The sequence below is a fragment of the Pleurodeles waltl genome, chromosome 4_2, assembly GCF_031143425.1.
Source record: "Pleurodeles waltl isolate 20211129_DDA chromosome 4_2, aPleWal1.hap1.20221129, whole genome shotgun sequence".
NCBI classification, from domain to species: domain Eukaryota; kingdom Metazoa; phylum Chordata; class Amphibia; order Caudata; family Salamandridae; genus Pleurodeles; species Pleurodeles waltl.
Genome location: NC_090443.1, coordinates 279,400,426 through 279,420,417, shown reverse-complemented (window position 1 = coordinate 279,420,417; position 19,992 = coordinate 279,400,426). Strand labels below are relative to the sequence as shown.

Genomic DNA, 19,992 nt, shown 5'->3' with positions numbered 1-19,992 from the left:
GGTTTTAATGCTTGGATATTTCAATCATAGACTTCACCCTAACAGCAGTTACAAATTGTATAAGGAGCTGCTAGAAGCTGAATGAATTCCATATAGTAACTTTCCAGATGTAGAATGCTCTGCCCGGGACTTGTCCCTAGTAAGAACCCTAGGATCCCTAGGTATGTTTTGTAGAAACAGATGTATGAATACGGATCGCCTGGCAAAACAGACCTTTGGTATAGGTAACCAGGCATGCCCTATTGACTATGCCTTTATATGTACTTGGCATTTTGGAGAAGTATTGGACTTCAGAGTTGAGCATTTAGAGGACAGTGATCATTGCGGTTAACAATCCGGTCAGCAGATAAAGCCCAAAAAGGAAGAGAAAAAGCACTATTCATGCAGGTAGAGTATCCTCGTAGGACAACTACATGAATCACAGAAAGCAGCTTAAAAGCGCTGAATGAAGTAATATTAATAGTAAACTATACAAATATCAGAATGGAGGAAGATTAGTTGCCTGTTTAAAAGTAACTCTAAAAACATTGCAGGAGGGAAAGGTGAAGGGAGAAGCGTGTAAGACCAATAATAATAAGATATGGTTTAATCAGGATTGTAGGAGACAGAAGCAAAAGGTGCAGAAACTAGAAAGGGAATTTAAGAAAAGACCATCTATTGATATAAAAGAGAAACTCTGCCAAGAAAAGCGAATTTATAAAGCAATTATAAAACAGAAGAAACAGGCATTTATAAATAGGAATTGGGAGATAATGACTGAGGTGATAAGATCACAGAATAGTAAGGTTTTTTGGCAACTGATAAGGGAGGGGAAACTACAGGAACAATGCAGTACTTAGTTGGAGAAAAGGACTGGAATAAACATTTGTGTAATGTATATAAAGGAACTGATGTAGAGGAAGAATACGGTATCAATAGGAAGATAGGTTGAGACGTGAGATCAGCTTTTGCCCTACGAAAGATAAAATAAATCATTGTAGCACTTAAATTAACCAAAGCTGCAGGACCAGATAATCTCCCAGCAATAATACTAAACAATAATATTGATTGGTGTACTTAATTCTTGTATGTTACGTTTCATAAAATCTTTGATTACGGTTGTTTTCCCGAGAATTGGAAGGGTGCTATCATGAGGCCAATTTATAAAAAGGATGACCCCACAAAACCAAAAAACTATCGACTAATAAGCTTATTGGGTGTAGGTGAAAAGGTATTTACAAAGTTATTACTGGGGTTAATTAAATTATGGGCAGAGGAAAATGATTTGCTACCAATAGAGCATGGTGGTTTCAAAGAAGGCCACTCGACAATAGACCACCTGTGGTTATTAGCAAAAAAATCGATTGAAATGCGAGGAAGTCTGTTTTGTTGTTTTGTTGACTTCCACACTGCATTTGATTTGGTAGATGGAAAATTACTATCGGATATGTTAAAACTGCTAGGGATTGACTTGGATTTATTATTCCTTCTTCAGGGTTTGCATTCACAAAACTGGGCCCAAGTAATTTTAGATACGAGTGGGTCACTTTCAAAGAAGATCCCCATAAGGAATGGCTTATGTCAAGGGTGTGTTCTGGCTCCATTATTATTTTCTATATTTCTGTCAGACTTACCAGGGTTGCTGAAGGAGGATAAAGATTTAGGCCCAAAAATGAATGGAGCACATATCTCCTGCTTATTATGTGCAGACGATCTAGTGATAATTGATATGACGGAGCTAGGGCTTCAAAGAAAATTAGATGTAGTTAATTCTTATTGCCAAAGGAAAAAAATGATAGTAAATATGGATAAAATGAAAATAATGTCAATAGGTAAAAAGAAGAGTGTATTCACCTACTATTTGGGAGGAGAAAAAAGTAAAAGAGGTAAAAAATATAAATATTTAGGCATGTGGTTTGATTCGGAATTGAGATGGAAAGATCATATTGATGCTCTAAAGAATAGAGCTCTAACATCAATTTGGGGATTGAAACAGTTTAGCTGGAAATATTGGGGACCTTCCCTTCAGCCGGTTGTCTCTGCTTTTAAAGCTATGGTACGCCCTCAGTTTCAATATGGGGTTGAAGTTTTACCATTCTCTGGGAAATTACATTGGGAGGCAGAAGAAAGCACATGTGTAAAGCATATGCTATCACTATCTCCTTCAAGCATGATACAAGCTATAAGAGCAGAATGCCAAATGACGGCATGGACCTACCAGGGACTGCAAGCCTCGTTGAAATTTTGGTTAAGTATAAGAGATGAGGGAATTTCTAAGATTGCAAGAATGTGTAAAAAAGAAATAATAGCAAGTGATTTACACTGGGCATCACAAGTGAGAGGACAGTTAAAAAAGATTTGCGTCCTCTTAGGTTTCCCTGGTAACCAGTGGCATGGAGATCAAATCTCGAAGCACTCTTTACGTATAATGGTAAAGGAAAGGGCAAGACAGGCAGATTTGAAGTATTTGGAATGTAAAATATCCACTCAGATTATGGGTGGATGGAGGAATCCCAATAGTTTCCCTTATATAGAGGCCTTACCCGACCGAAGATTAAGGGACACAGTGCTACAGTTTAGAATCGGTTTAAACCCAGGGAATAGGGCCTTTAAACAAAAGCTATTCGTAAGGATGCTCAGGCCCTCTGCTCTTGTGGCTTATTACAGAACTGCAGTACTCAACATATACTTTTGGATTGTCAGTGGTTTTTAGAAGTGCGTAAGAAGTTTTTAAAACCAATTTTTAAGGAATACAATATTATAAATCGGGATCAAGCGCTTAAATTACTAGTAGACATGAGATCTTTGAATGTAACGTGCGCGCTAAGCAGATTTTTAATTGCATTACAAGAGGGTCTTAAAGGGTCTCGTAAAATGTAAGAAGTGAAGCTGAATAAGAGATCTTTTTTTTTTTTTTTTAATTACAAGGTTCGATCGTAATATGGGACAATTACTTTGTTATAATGAAACCCAAAACAAAATGCGGTGTCACTTTATTTAGGATATGCCCTTTGGGAAATATTGAGAACTAAAGGCTTAGCAGAACTGTAAGCGGGAAAGTGAGTATGCACAATGCACTTTGTAAATTAGTAGGAAAATGAAATTTGGATTTGAGGTTAGAATAATTAATTGAATTACGTAAAGAGGGTATGGTAATTATGAATTGGAATGAACTAAGAATATTGTATGGGAAGGTATTATGTAATAGATAATTTTATTGAATTATTGAACTGTTTATTGTGTCTTGCACTATTAAGGTTTTTAAGCCACACAAATAATTTATACAACAACAGGTCTGTAGGAGCAAGTTAATCATGGCTATATAGGTTGAATTTAGAAGCTGATATGTTGAATGTTGACCCAGATAGTTAAGAAAAGTTATGTTATCCTTTAATAGTGAACCTGAACATATTTAGGCCCTGTAGCTGTATGGAACTAGGTACAGATTTCCTGTGCGTAAGGTTTAGACTGAGTTCAGGTCATACAAGAACCTTTCTGTTAGTTATGTAATTAAATATTTAGAGCATGGCTTAAGATATGAGGTATAACTTGACTTTTCTTTTGCTTATTTCCTTCTTATGGTCTGAATTGACAGTGCAGCTGTTGCCAGACAATTATGTGACCATCACTAGAGACACACTTTGGCTCCACCCACATATAGGAAGCCATGAGTATGTTTTGATTGGGCAGAAGTTGTGTGCTTCCACAAACAGTGCTTGCTCTCCACGCAGCTGTGATCATTTGGTTTATTTATCCAGCTGTCTAAGCTTGTACTTTCAAGGGCACACACATGACACTGGATTGCTAAAGTGTCTTAGATATCTAGATAATTTGTTGGTTGTGTTTATTTCTGGCAGCATTGCAAGTGGGAAGAGGGCAGTCATTATTATATGGAGTTTTAGGTCAGTGCAACGGGCACCTGTCCCTTTAATCTACACCAATGTTATTCTACAGTTCTTTGCTTCCCCAAAATTCCATATCTATTCCCATCTAGTTACTTGTAAATGTTTCACATTAACATAAAAAAATCCTTTAAAACTAGGGCCATTCCCAATTCTTGATTTTTCTTTCAACTGTTCAATTACAGTTACATGACTGGAAGCAGTGCCCATAATCACCTGGAGGGAGGTGGTCACCGTAGTGAGAAGACAAGTACATGGTGCTTAGCAAAACAGAATGTCTGCTCCTGGTTTGAATATACGGAGGAAAACCAAAATAAGACACAATTGCACATATTATGGCTTCTGACAATGAAGGTCAAGTCACTATTATATGCTAGAGGAAAAGCCATCAGTTGACTATTGATTAGGAGTGGGTAGAAACAGACTAATGGAAGTGAAACCTCTCCTGCTCTGGTGAGTGTAAGTGCCTGGGAATATGTAGTCACTCATACATTTTGCAACCCACAAGGATTGCTGGACAATTCAAACAAGAAATGATCTCCTTCTGAATCATTCATGGGGCCTTGGTGAACTATGCAAAATCTTGTGTACTTAATGTTGCACAAACATGCACTGTACACTAGTTCTTTTATTTTATTTCATTTTTTAAGTACATTTTCACCACAGTTTCATGGTGCTGGAGAAAAAACAAAGCTAACACTGCATCGATTTTAGGCAGGAGAAACTAATAGGAATACAGCCAGGTCTTCCCTGCATTTGGGAAACTAGATTTGAACCAAAAAAGAAAAGGAAAAGCAATCTAGAATCTGTCTGTGTCTACAATTAATGCCCTATATCCCGATTTTACAGGTCTTATGGCCAGTACCTGCAGCAGAGCTAAGTGTGTGTGTGTGTGTGTGTGGGGGGGGGGTGATCACAGGGCTAGGTGAGGTACCGACTAGGAAATCTTGGGAGGCAGAGAATAAATCCAAAGACCTAAGGTTGACAGCTCTATGAACAATTGTTAGTGCCTTAAGCTGGACTGAATTTCTGAGTGGAAGACTGTGTAGACAGCATACAGATAATTGGAAATAGTGTGGCTCTCTCTTTGACTGGGGAACAACCTTGCTGATTCCTTCTGGATCAATGAGAGATGGTCCAGGACTTTTTCACCCACCAGAAATGCACACTATTTAAATAGCTTAGTTATGATTGTGTTAGAGCCTATGGGTATGAGAAGATGAGGTGACAAGGGGGTCTCTCAGATGAGCCTCAACTGGAAGCTACTAGGAAGGACATAGATAATGGGTTCGAAATGGGAGGGGTACTATTCACTGTTTTGTACAATAGCAGGGAGGCGGAGTTGGACACCAGTTAACCACCAGGGGTCAGGATGGTCTTTATTAAATGATGATGAGGGGCTCTGACCTCATATTAAATGCAGCATACCACTGATGTAACTGAAGAAGCATTTTCAGCTTTTCAGAACCTACATCAAAATGACTAGAGCATAAAGCAGGCATTAATGGAAACATCATTTTACTGTCTAGCTACAGACAACATATAGTTGATGGTGCTACTGCCAATGACTACATTATGCCACAGATGAAGCAAGTACAGTTATTTCCTAGTTAATTTCAATCATGGAATAATGGTGACACCCTGTGCTTACTGTGTATATATATTACATGCAACACAAATGGTTTGACTTTGACAATGTTTGTTTTTAGCTTTCCATTAACTCCCGGCGTTCGTTGGACAGCCGGGAGCCACCCGCCGACACAGTGAGTGTGTGCGAAGGATGGCTCCTGGCTGTCCTGGCACCCACCCACGGGGAAAGCAATGGCACTCCCCGGTGTCCCACCCCTCTGAACCCTGCCACCAGGGATGGCAGCAGAAGCGCTTCCGCTGCCTCCCCGTCACCGTGGCATCTGATGATGTTGGCGCGCTGTTGCCAGGATGAACTAGAAGCCATTTGCTTCCAGAGCGGTGAGGGGCAAAGAGTTGTATTTCTCGTTGAGGTGGGGGGGTCAGGAAGAACAAAGAAGCATCAGAGGAAAGGAAAATGTTTTCCTTTTCTCCGATGTCTCTTTGATGTGCATTCCATTCCTGCTGCACGATCGCATATGTGACCAGGATCGTGCAGCAGGAACAACTACTAGACACCAGGGAATTTAATTTGTTTGCGTGTTTTGCCATTATGGAGCAAGTATTTTGGCTGTTTCTGCTCCTCTTGAGGGCAGGTTAGCCTTTCTTTTAGGCCCATCTGCCCCAAGGGAGGCAAAAACTTCTAGACCTCCAGGGATGTGTTTGTTGCCATTGTTGCGGAGACTCCCCTTGGGTAAAAGTGGCTCCAATTATGGGAGCAAGTATTTTGGCCCATCTGCCTCCCTTGGGGGCAGATCAGCTTTTCTTGTAGGCTCATCTACCCCCAAAAGGGGGGCAGAAACCACTTGACCACAAGAGATGTGTGTTTTGCCTTTGCTGGGGGGCGGCATTGGGAAGGGTCGCTCACCTTTGGGGAGCAAGTATTTAGACCGTTCCGCCCCCCTTGGAGCGATATCAACCTTTTTTCAGGCCCATCTGTCCCCAAGGGGAGCAGAAACCACTAGGCCACCAGCGATTTGTATTTTGGCGATGTTGAGAAGTGGCCCCTTGGGGAAAGGTCGCTGCCCTTTAGGGGGTAGCTATTTTGGCCATTTTTGTCCCCCTTGGGGGCAGATTAACCATTTATTTAGACCCATCTGCCCCAAGGGGGGCAAAAACCACTAGGCCCCCAGGGATTTGTATTTTGGCGATTTGAGGAGCAGCCCCTTGGCAATGGTCGCTTTCCATTAGGGGGCAAATATTTTGGCCATTTCGGCCCCCCCCAATTAGGGGCAGATTGGTCACATTTTAGGCCCATCTGCCTCCAAGTGGTGCAGAAAACCACTAGACACCAGGCAAAGTATCTGAATGTTTGGTGGCGGGGTGTGTGTTGAATGGGGCATCATTTGCATTTGTGATCATAATGTTTTATTTCTTCTTTTTATTCTTATGCAAAGCTTTTGATTCCTTTGCTGTGACTTCTGCTTACGGTTTCGACAGTGGTAGATCAGGAATTTGTTTAATTGCATGAGTTTGGTAAGAAAAACGTTTTTGTACTGTTGTCTCCAAATGAGTATCATTGCCATGCATGAAAGAGTTTTTTTGTAAATGGTGTAATAACACCAGCATATTTAGCTTATGTTTTATTGTGTGTGAAATTCTCCTTGGATTTGTGCACTATGTGTATTGTGTTATGTGTAATTTTTTTTTTTTTCCTTTTTAGTGGGATACCGTTGGTGCTTGCTGTGTCTTTGCAGAGTAGGTGGTGGTGACTCTAGTTGTCTCTGGCAAGTGAGTGATATCATTTTTGAGCATATAGGTCTTTGTGATAAAGTCACACTTTGTTTATTACTCATCTTACACAGTGTTGGTTGTTGTTGACTTTTCAAGTTACTTTTATTAATAAGGATTATGGCTAGCCACAGGATTACAGCTCAGCAGATTGTTGATATGCTATTTGAATCTTCCTCTGACCATGATTATGAGACTGACTCTGCATTTGAGGCAGAGGAGGAAGTGCAAGATTCTGGAAGTGAATTTTCTGTCTGAGAGGAATCATATGATGATGAAGTCACTCTCAGTGCAGATGAAGTGCCTGTTTTAGAAGAGGACACTGATATGCCGTTAGTGCAGCAAGAGGCATCTATATTGCATCCGGGACTGAAAGGCTTCCCGTTGCATAAGCTGAACTCTGGGTTGCCCTAAACAGGTGGCACTGGCGTTGCCAGCCTTTACTGGTGTAGCAGTGCGTAGAGTGAATACTGAAAACAATTTGCCTCTAAATTTCTTTCAGTTGTTTCTGGACGATGCATTTTTGGATAAGATTGTTGAACAGACTAATTTGTATGCTGTACAGTATTTAGGGGGGCAGCAGTGCCAGACTTAAGCCCTGCTCTACAGTTACCCGGTGGACTCTCACAAATCTGGGGGAGTTGAAGAAGTTCTTGGGTTTAACTTTTTTGATGGGCTTGATAAGGAAGTCGTTGATGTCTTCATATTGTTCTACCAGTCCCTTGATGGCAACAGCCATATTTTCTGCAATCATGAGTCATGATTGAAATTTGATTCTGCTTTGGATGCTTCATTTTGTTGATAGTGCTTCTGAGTTGCCACGAGATCACCCTGATTGTGACCGTCTTTCTAAGATTCGGGCTGTCATTTATCATTTTGTAGATAAAATTTCAGAGATCTATGTTCCAGGAAAAGTAATAACTGTGGATGAGTCTTTGGTCCTGTTCAAGGGCTGTTTGGTTTTTTAGGCAGTACAGTCCTAGCAAAAGGACACATTATGGAATTAAGAGTACCACAGGAAATATCTATAATTTCCAGGTCTACTATAGATCCCCTGGTTGTCGGTTCACTTTCAGAGTTACTGAGAGTTACTGAGAAAATTGTGCGGGAACTTTGTAGAGGACATTTTAACAAATTTCACCATTTATACATAGATTACGTCTACACTGGTGTGCAATTGTTCAGGGAATTGTTCAAACTGGACACTGTTGCTTGTGGCACAGTCCACTCTAACTGTAAAGATTTTCCAAGGGAGCTTGTTTGCAGAAAACGTGAGAGGGGACAGTGCAGTACCTTGTGAAGTGATGAAGTGCTAGCTGTGAAATTTGCAGTTACGAGGGATGTCTACATGCTGACTACCATCCATCATGAAAGTACTTCACCTGTGACTGTTTGGGGTCAAGTTGCTGAAGTGCGCAAACCTGGGTGTGTTTTAGACTACATTAGGCACATGGGTGGTGTAGAGAGAGTAGATCAGAGATTGGAACCTTACAGTGCTGTTCGTAAGGCGTATTTTTGGTATAAGAAGTTGGTTATCCATTTGTTTAATCTTGCAACCTTCAATGCTTTTGTTGTCTTCGAGGATTGTTTTCCAGAGTCAAAGATGATGTTTGTTCAGTTTCAGTAGCCTGTGATAGGCAGCCTTGGGGAACAGGCAAGTTTTCCTAGAGCTGGAGTGTTAAAGGATGTGGCTAGATTGAAAGATCGCCACTTTGCTGACTGCATTCTTCTCATGCCCCAAAAAAACCAATCACTGTAAGAGATGTAGATTCTGTATGCAAAGAAGCATGCAGAAGGAGAATTGCATGCACTGCCCTGGATGTCCTTTTAGACCTGGGCTGTGGGTGCCTGCATGTTTTAGATTATACCACACGTAAAAGAGTTTTTGGGAGCAACAAGAGCGTAAAATTGAACTGCCACTCCTGTATAATTTTATAGTTGTTGTAGTTTCACGTTTGGCATTATTGTGACGTATTTAGTTGGAGCTGTTGTGTTTTTAGTTTTGAATAAACTTACAACTGGTTTGTGTTTTCTCTCTTGGTAAAAAAAATGTGATGGCAGTGGCTGTGTGCATGGACTGGCACTTGGCTGGTGGCGTGCGTGTTCTGGCGCTTGGCTGGCAGTGTGCACAGACTGGCACTTGGCTGGCACTGAGAGTGGACTGGTGCTTGGCTGGCAGTGTGCAAGGTCTGGCATTTGACTGGCAGTATGCATGGACTGGTTCTTGGCTGACGGTGTGTGCGGACTGGCGCTTGGCTGGTGGTGGGCGTGGACTGGCACTTGGCTGGCAGTGTGCACGGAGGGGCACTTGGCTGGCAGTGTGTGTGAGCTGGCGCTTGGCTGGCAGTGGGTGAAAGCTGGCATTTGGCTAGCAGTGTGGGTGACCTGGCATTTGGCTGAAGGTGCGTGAGTAGAGACATGCTGCTGATCATTACACACACTGCTAGCCAAGTGCCAGTCCACACGCTCTGTCAGCCGGTGTGATTGCTGTGTCAGGCAGGTGGGTGTATGAAAGTGATAGGCCCTTGAATGGCACTGTCTGTTGATGTGAGAGTTGTAATGTGTTGAGCCCATGACGAGTGGCGTGAATGGACTTGTGTGTGTTACGTATGAAAGTTGTGTGAATGGTTTATAAAATGGTGCCTTGACGCAGCTTTACAGCTCACAAGCTGTCAGTCATTGGTTCAGTTTTTTAACTTTTAAATCATTAACAGTGTATTTCATTTTGTAAAATGCCTTGTAAATAAAATTTTATATATTGAACCAACACTCACCCTCGTGCCCAATCCAACCAGTATGTGTGTGTACTTGATGAATAGATGGTTGTGCAGCAATGATTGTTTTTTCTGTCTTCTTCTGCCAGAGTGTAGATTGTCTCTACATTGTCTCTTGATGTGAGTGTTGTAATGTGCTGTTGCCCGTGGCTGGCGTTGGGAATTGTCTTGTGTGTCACGTATAAAAAAAGGTGTGTGAATGGCCTGTAAAGCAGTTGGTTTATTGGTTCCGTTTTTTGACCTTTCAATTATTAACAGTGCATATCATTTTTGTGAAGTCTCTTGTTATTAAAATTCTATGTTCTGAACCTTCACTCACCTTCGACCCAAATCCAACCATGATGTGTGTGTACCAATAAAGAGAGAGAGAGAGAGAGAGAGAGAAGAGAGAGGTCGCTCACCTTTCCAAATGACTATTAACAACCACAAGAAGCAAGAACGCTACCAAGTCTCTTACTTTTGTGATGTCCCAAACACTCAAATTATGAAAATCACTGTTTTTAACCTTTGTCCAAGGTTACCATGAATAAAAACACACTATATTTGAGGGTAACCACAAGACAATTTAATAGCACTTTTCCTCTCAGTTGGGAATTCCACTCACAAAAACCTTGCTCTGGACACCCCTGACACGCTAGGTGTCTCAATGGGACCCCCAATAATGAAGCATGCCACCAAATAGGTTGGTGGGTGAGGGGTCTTTTTAACAAAACCTAAGGGCGTTTCTTTCACAATTTGACTGTTTGGGACATCACAGAAGTCAGAGACTTGGAAGCATGCTCGCTTCTTGTTTAGGAAAAATCTACCACCTACAGATATTCCTGAAAACTAGACACCCAGGGGAGTACAGAGTGGTTTGCCTCTCATGGATTACAACACATTTTGCTCCCCACAATGCCCTGCAAACCTCAAAATGGGACTAAATTCACACATTTTCCTTGCATTTCTGTGCCATATTCTCGGGAAACAGAAATAAAACACAAATTTCCTACCACCCAGTTTTCCTTTGGTCTCGCCTTAAAAATGATACCTAACGTATGTGGGTGCACAAAGCAGAGTCAGCCTAAAAATTTATCAAAAAACTGCACTTTTGGACCTCCTTTTCTTCCCCCTCAAACTCTGCAGGTTTTGGCCCTTCCCTGTCTCAGGCACTTGGCCCACCCACACAAGTGAGGTATATTTTTTATTGGGAGACCGAGCGGAACACTGATTGGTAGTAAATTTATGGCTCACCTAAGATCCTAGAACATTTCACCACAGAAATATGAATAAAATGTGTTTTAGACAATTTTAAGGTTTGCAAAGGGTTTTTGGATGACAGAACCTGATGAGAGCCGCACACGTCACCCCTAGGTGACTAGTTTTAAAAAATGTACAGAATTGCTCGGTTTCTCAAGGTGCCGGATGAGCTAGGGCCCAAAATCCACAGCTAGGCACGTTGCAAAACAGGGTCAGTTTTCAGTGGAAAAATGTGATGTGTCCACGTTGTGTTCTGGGACGTTTCCTGTTGTGCCCAGTAGGCCTACCCACACAAGTGATGTACCATTTTTATTGGGTGGCTTGCAGGAATGCTGGGTGGACTACCCTCACATTCCAGAGCTTTCTGCCACAAAAATGTGAGGAAAATTTGGTTTTAGACAAATGTTGAGGTTTGCTAGGGATTCTGGATGACAGAACCTGATGAAAGCTACACAGGTCACCCCATCAAGGATTTTTCCTAGGTGTCTAGTTTTCAAAAATTTACAGGTTTGCTAGGTTTCCCTAGGTGCCCACTGAGCTAGGACCCAAAATCCAAAGCTAGGCACATTGCAAAAAAAGGGTCAGTTTACAATGGAGAAATGTGATGTGTCCATATTGCCTTTTGGGCCGATTCCTGTTGTGGGCACTAGGCCTATCCACACAAGTGAGCTAACCATTTTTATCTGAGGACAAAGAATACACAAAAGTAGAACAAGTGTTATAACCAATTGTTTTTCTCTGTGTTTGTGCCTTCCAAATGTAAAACAGTGTGTAAGAAAGAAGTCATTTTGAGAAATCGCCCTCTTGTTCACGTGTTAGTATGAGTACCCACAAATTCAAAGATGTGCAAATAACCACGTCTTCTAAACTCCATATATGGTGCATATTTGGGAAATACATAGGTTTCTTTGATATCTATTTTTCACTCTTTATATTTTACCAAATGAATTGCTGTATACCCGGTACACAATGAAAAACCATTGCAAGGTTCAGCTCAGTTATTGGCTCTGAGTACCTCAGGTTCTTGGGGAACCTACAAGCCCTGTATAGCCCCACAACCAGAAGGGTCCAGCGGACATAACTGTATATTGCTTTTGAAAATCTGCAATAGCAGGAAAAAGTTACAGGTGAAAATATAGAAACAAATGGCTGTTTTTAAAGTCAATTTCAATTTTGTTTTATTTCAACTGTTACCTTCTTTAGGAAAACCTTGAAGGATCTACACAAATGACCCCTTGCTGAATCCAGAATCCTGTCTATGTTTAAAACATGTATAGCTTTTTAAGATCCACTATTAGTTTAACACCCATTTCTACTATTAGCTGGAAGGAGGTTGAAAGTCCAAGAAATAGGAAAAATGGGCGATGTCTGAGTAAAATGCCAAAACTGGGATGCCAAAGATATAGAAAGAAACTAGGTACTAACTATTACTGCCTACTGTCGACTGCCTGTAGGTAATATATTTAAATAATTCAACAATAAACAAACAATTTTTAAAATATTTTCATTCTCAGTATTAACAGCAAAATAAATTAAAATACATAAATAGAAACCAACAAAAATGTTTAACCTAAATAAAATATTAAAATAAAAATGTACTTATACTGTACACTAAATTAAAAAAATATATATTTCACATATATTAATAATATTTAAATATTCTTACTTTTTACAAAATAAAATTAGCCATTAAATAAAAAAACTAACTATATAAAACATGTATTGCGTAAAGAAATATACTAAAACAAATATGACAAATACCGTATTAAATACAAATAAGTATTGCTAAGCACAAAAAATAAAAAATAATAACAATAAAAAAACACTATATTAAACATGAAAAATCGACTGTAATCAACAGTAGGGAAAAAGTTGGACTTCAAAGGGCTTAGACTTACTATCTATTTAATATTCCTATTCCAGTCTAAGCAACAGTAGAGAAGGTTTTGGACTTTGAAAAGGTTAGATTTACTATTCGAAGGCTAAACAACAGTAGGGATTTACTATTCCCACTCCGGTCTAAGCAGCAGTAGGGAAAGTGTTGGACTTCAGATGGGTTGGTTACATTTACTATTCTCACTCCAGTCTAAGCAGCAGTAGGAAAGCAGTTGACTTCGGAGGGGTTAGATTTACTATTCCTACTCTACAATAATCACCAGTAGGGAAAGTTTAGGTTTAGTACTCCAACTCCAGTCTAAGCAATAGTAGGGAAAGAACTTGACTTTGAAAGAAATACATATAACAATAAATGTTCCAAATCTTTTACTTAAACTATTTTAATAAATAATAAAACAAATAAGAAATTATAGTACATATAAAGTATGAATACTATATTAGTTAACAAGAATCTAAAAAAATGAACACAATTTAAAATGTATAAAAAATAAACTAATAGAAATAATAACTAAAATATACATTTAAATGATCAGAATAAATGTTAAAATATGTCTCAATTATACAATTAATATAATTTATAATCAATGTAATAATTAATTTACACAAAATAATTACTTATTATGAAAATTAAATTAATTATAATTTATTCAACTTCCCACCTTATACACCATAAAAACCCAGTACCAAAAATAACATACTATTATTAATAACATAATTAAAGTATGCATTAAAATTTACCTAATAAAATAAAAAATATAAACTAACAATTAAACTATCAACATAATTAATAATCAATTAAATACTTAATATATCATAAACAATACTTACGCTATATTGAAATTAATTGTAAATTAATTATCTTCCCACCCTAGTTCACTACAAACCCAACAACCCACTACTAAAATATGTCATAAGTATGACTTAGTATTATTAATAATAAAATGAAAGTATACCTTACAACTAACAGAAAAAATAAAAAATATAAACTAACAAGTAAACAATTAACATAACGAATAATAAATTACATAATTCATTAACAATCAGTAGTTAGATATGAATGCTTTATGATTTAATTAGTTACCCATCATATTCCCCTACAAACCCAACAATCTACCACTAAATTCAAAATTGCTAATTAAATTTCAAAATAAATCACTAAAAATCTTAAAATTCCAAACTATATTTTGAAAACACTAACAATTATGCAAACAATATTACAACCTAAGACTAATATAAAACGATATTTTTCAACTATATTAATGAAAACGATATTCGAAACAATAATATTTTGAAAACAATATTTCTTACCAAAAGCTATAATCTTGACAATGATATTCTGCATGGCGGTATTTTTGGAGTAATTATATTTTTTACGATATTTCTGTAGCACTATATTTTAAAATATTCTGTCTAAATACCCTGTTATTAGGAGGCATATTTATCCTCATTGCACAAGGGCACATTATTACCATCGGGTTGTACTCCGTGACCAGCCGAATCTCATTGATCTTGAAGAAGCGGAAGAGTTTGGTAGTGTCGATTTCTTTGCTGTCCTTGATCTCCATGAAGTCACGCCTGTTGTCAACCTAGTGTAAATAAATAAACTGTAGTCAAATGAGAGAGAAGAGAGGTTATAATAGGCGGAGCATACTACAGACACCTGCACTCCTTCAGAGGCCCCCAAACCCTTTAATAGAGGACCACTCTGCCTGAAGTCAACAAATGTCTCTGAGATATGAGAGACTCAGGTGTCCCTCTTCACTTTCTGCAGGGAGGCCTCATCATTTTAATTTATTCCACTTATTGTAGGGGATAGCCTACGCTTCAAGGCACTGAGAAAATTCCTATAGCTACATGTAAAGTGAACCCTTAAGGTAATACGTCCTGTCAGAGATCAAGGGAGTCTCGGAGCAAGGCGGGAAATATAGGTGGATGTAAACATAGAGGAAGTTCACCGCCTCCCTCTCCCCCTCCACCTCATGGGTAGTCAACAGTGACATCCTGCCTCCATTATACGCATCCTGCTCTTTGATGAGCCATCTCACCTGGGAAAATGGGCGTGGGAGGCAGGGATTGCTGTGATCTGCACAGAGAAGCAGTGTTGTTGTGGTCAGGGATTGGTGGCGACTAGCCCTGGATGATGTTGTCTCAGCCATATGGCACCTCTTACCTGCCTGAACAGGGCCACGGTGCTGCAGTTAATGTTGAAGTGTTTTAGAACCTCGGAGCTTGTGCTGAGGCCACAGCCCCAGTCTGAGAGGTCTTTAACCACGGACAGGTAATCCTTGGCCTCTGAAGCATCCAAATCCTGAAAGAAGGAGCAAGACAGAGGGTGAGAGGAGGAGAGGGCCTATAAAGTGTGATGAAAGTAGGGAGAGTAACGAAAAGAGAGAAGCCAGAGAACAAAGGGTTAAGGTGAGAAGGTGAGAGAAGGAAAGGATCAGCGAGAAAGGGTAAGGGCGGGAGATGGCCTAGACAGGGAGGGTTGAAAGGGAGATGATCAGTTTAGGGGAGAGGTGCAGAGACACACGGTGAGAGAGTTAAATTTAGAGGGAGAGACAGAGGTAGAGGCAAAAACCATTCCGAATTAATTATATCATAGTATACAGAGGGGCATATTTATGGAAAAGTGGTGCATCATTCATGATGCAGCACTTTTCTAGCGCCCCATTGGGTCCCCCTAATGACACCTTGGCCCAGATTTAAGAAGCACTAGGCCGCATTAGTGCCATTTTATTTACTCTAATGTGGCCTTAGGCATTGCACCACTTTGTAACCCTTTGTGCCACATTATGCATGCGCCATGCATAATGTATGCAAAGGGTGGCTACTTTTAACGCCTGCTCAGAAAAGGCATTAAAAGGGGGCACACAATCGGTTACAACGGGGCCTTAAGTACTGTTCAGGGTTAGCGCCCACATTTTGGCGCTAACCCTGAACAGCACATCAATAGCCTCAAAATGTTTGACACTATTGCCCCCTACCCTGCGCCATGGTGCACCATATTTTAAATATGGTGCACACATGGTGGCGGTAGGTGGGTGCTAAGGGGTGCAAGAAAAGTGGTGCTGCACTGGGTGCAGAGCCACTTTTCTTACATCTGTCCCCATGTGTCTGCCGTATTTACAATACGGTGCACCATGGCTTTTGTAACCACATTAGCATCATAATTTATGGTGCTGTGCTGGAAAAACTCCATGAATTATGGCGCTAATGTAGCAAAGCACAGGGAGGCTCATTGTTTTCAATGGGATTGTCATCTTAATGCCTGCCTTAGGCAAGTGTTAATAATGACGCTAAAATGGTGCCGTGAAATCTGGTCTTTTGCCACTCTGATCCTGACACCTGCTTCAGATAGGTCTGAATGAAAACAATTGCTTATGGATAGTACACCTATAATTTTATAGAGCGTTGAGACCCAAGGGACCAGTTTCGGTGAACTGTGAATATCAGATGTTATTATTACCTAAAGAAAATGGTCCCTTTGTTATGGACCCCAAAACAGTGAGCAAATAAGCGGACCCTCCAGGATTGCCTGTGATTTGCAGTTACAAAAACAGCACTTATCCACAGATGCTCAACTCGTTGAGTTATTTTGGCAGATTTTAGACGAGCTGTTGGTTTAATGGTGCAAGGGAAGCACATTAATTTAGTGTCTCATTCTGAAACCAGGTGTGCTGTCATGAGGCAAGTTAGTGAAATGAATTGTGGGCGTCAGAGTAGTGAATGTAGGTATGTTGGGGGGTAGCTGCCAAGGTTGTACCTCACTTCAAAACAATGAAGCGCTAACATTGGTAGCGCATCAGACCTTCATAAGTAAACTTACAAGGGGATGCAAATATGTTGATGAATCTTTTGACTCGCAATCAAGATGTTCCCACCATAACTCCAGTACATGCAGATCAATAATCAATCAATAACATCAATAATCAATGATAATCAATGACATTAATAATCAATGGAGTCAGCAATTGTCAGACACCATGACCTCTCAGTCATGAATAACCACATCTTTAGTAACAGTTAGAATATTTATTTCCCTAAATGAATGATGCTAATGTCATGTAAGATAACCTCAAAATCAAATAATACACATTACGAAACAACACTGGCTGCCCAAACCTGCGAAAGAAAAGCAATCTAATCAAAGCTTGAATTACTACACATTCTAAGGTTGCAGAACAAATTCATAATAATAGCAATTGTGCAAATGATAACACATACATTTAGATTCAGCAAAGAAGAGCATCAAACGTTATTTCCTATTAGCAGTCTTTCATTAGTGAGAATCCTTAACTAACACCAGATTAGCATCAGCATGTTGTGCTTCGTGCAAAACAATTTAGCAAACAGAAATTTGGAAAACATCTAGCTATGACACTATCAAAACAGTGCGGTTGGTCCCTAGAAAGAAAAAGCAAATAGGCATTACAAACACATGGGTACAAGAATACCTCTCCTCAATTGGATAGGCAAGCTAAGATAGTCTTTGTCATCAGGACATCAGTTCAGTCAGCAAGGCATCAGGATTCAGCATGAAAGTTCAGAAAAGGCAAAGTCTTCAAGCAACTTGAAAGAATAGAGGTAAACCCTCAAGAAGGATTGAGAGAATGGCTAATGCACAAGGGCAAAATGTGCAAAACTCAATGCTGGTTTCTTCTCAGTGCAGTCCTGTTAAGTTAAATTTCCTAAAACTAATTCCCAAGACCCTATTTGTCAAGGGATCGCATGTTCATACTTTGTCCAATAAAACTAAAACTTCAAATCTATGAATTCTACCACTACTCCGTTCACATGTCGCTGATTGGCTTCACTTTTAATGTTCTCATTGTCCAGCTTGTCAGGTAACATTGTTGCAGCTTATACTCCAGGCAGTGTCTCCATTATTCTCCTCCTGAGAAAGTCAGTCTCACACACATTACACTCATAATGTTACATTTAGCAAGACCAGCATCTTCTAGCAATTGGTTCTCATGAGAAAAACTTTTAGCTACGAGCACATTTAAACAGTACAATGGAAAATCACAGTTTAATTTTCTAAGACAGCCATTTCATTAAACGTTAAAAAATACAGCTCAACATGAGGCCGGGCAACTAGGCCAAGACCTCCGCTAGGTTAAGGCCTACAATTAATAAAACTAATAAATGATGCATAACTAATAATATGACATATTACTACACTAATCTAACATATAATCAACATTTCATATTAATAAACCATTAATAGGTATACTTTGTGAACATTAGCGGCCACTCATTGTGATCACATTTTCAAATGCATGCGTTATTTTTTTACGTTATTACATTACGTTATTACATTTTCTACACAAATTCGTTACTCATAGTACAAGAACTCTCATTCAAAAAATGTCTATTAAAGTACCTGCGCTAGCAATCCCTCCTCTAATGATTAAATGTGACATCACATCAAACTATCACTCACAAATGTTTGTATCAGCTAAAATTCTGTCACTTCAATCCCTTCATACTTTTGTCCCCTTCTTGAATTTTCCCTGAACAATTGTTCCCTTTTCTTTTCTTCCCTCTTCTGATCATTCTTTGACTTTTTCAATTTAATCCCTTTAAACAATTTATATATTCCCCATATTCCAATGAGGCAAACCATAATAATTAATATCCCCTGTATAATTTTCAACAAAATCCCTTTCCCAAGGTTGCTGAGCCAATTTCCCACTGAAGCAAAACCTTTGCCAACCTTTTCCCAAGCACCTGGTTCTTTTAATTATTTCAAATCAGCACTTTCATTAGTCAGATTAGCAAGTAAGGCTATAAATTCTTTACTATTATTAGGAATAAACGAGCAACAATGCCTAGAATTAATCATTCTGCAAACTTCGCCATCCTTCACTAAAAGAATGTCTAAAGCAAGGTGATTTTGAAGCATCATAGCTCTTTCAGCAGCTAACTCAGTATCTATCAGGAGTATGGCTCCTGAAAAATTTGTCAGCATGTTATGCACAATAGTAGACAACTTTCGAATTTTTATCAAATTCAGAACAACTCCCACTGAAAGAATCATTGCTCCAAATATATCTCCCACTATACCAGAAGGAGACTGCCTCCTCTGTCTCATATGACGTAATTCAGTCATCTTCGGAAACTTCTTTAAATCATTAATTTGAAAAAGTTTTGGGAAAACTATTCCCAAGTAACATGTCCCATACCATCCTCTTGGAAGACGGTAATAAGAATTGGGACCACAGATGTAATATATCCCAGGAATTGCCAGGTCCTGTCCATTCAACATAAATGTCCATTTACTCTGAAACAAAAACACATGTCCACATTCACTCGTTCCCACAAACAAAGCATCAGCGTGTGATTTAGGCTATATATGCAAAGTTTCCCTATGTGTTGCACATCTAGAGCTAATTTCCAATCTGTTTTAATTGCGCCATAAGCATAATCATTCTTGTAAGTCCTTTTTCTAACTTCTCCTTCAACGCCTTTCTCTTGTCATCTGTGTGATCTAAGAAGTTCTTCTCGAAAGGTGTAAGCAAGCATGTCAGATTATTGCAGTGCGCATTAGCTGTGCCGAATGTCAATATAGGTTCAAAGAAATCTCTAACTAATACTATGTCATTATCCTTACCTACCCTACTCAAATATCTAATTATGGGGACAAATGAAAACACAACATCATAATTGGAGTAGAAATACTGAATGTTCTCCTGGTTATAGAATCTTGTTAGTAGCAAACTACAACTTATTCCATATGTTAGAGGCAGACTATAGTAAGTAACTCCTTCTTCAACTGATGAGGGAACTGCGTACACACAAAACAATTACTCGCATCCATCGTCTCAACTTTCTCACTCAGCAAG

At 39.3% G+C, this 19,992-nt stretch overlaps 1 protein-coding gene across 1 annotated transcript in view; it reads right to left on the bottom strand.

Moving 5' to 3' along the window:
- Window positions 1-19,992, bottom strand: part of ERP27 (endoplasmic reticulum protein 27) — a 100,056-nt gene that overhangs the window by 19,459 nt on the left and 60,605 nt on the right. The window contains exons 3-4 of the mRNA XM_069233329.1: window positions 15,318-15,455; window positions 14,617-14,733 (exon numbers count right to left, since the gene is read on the bottom strand). Of these exons, the coding sequence (XP_069089430.1) occupies window positions 14,617-14,733; window positions 15,318-15,455 (255 nt within the window). The remainder of the gene's footprint in view (window positions 1-14,616; window positions 14,734-15,317; window positions 15,456-19,992) is intronic.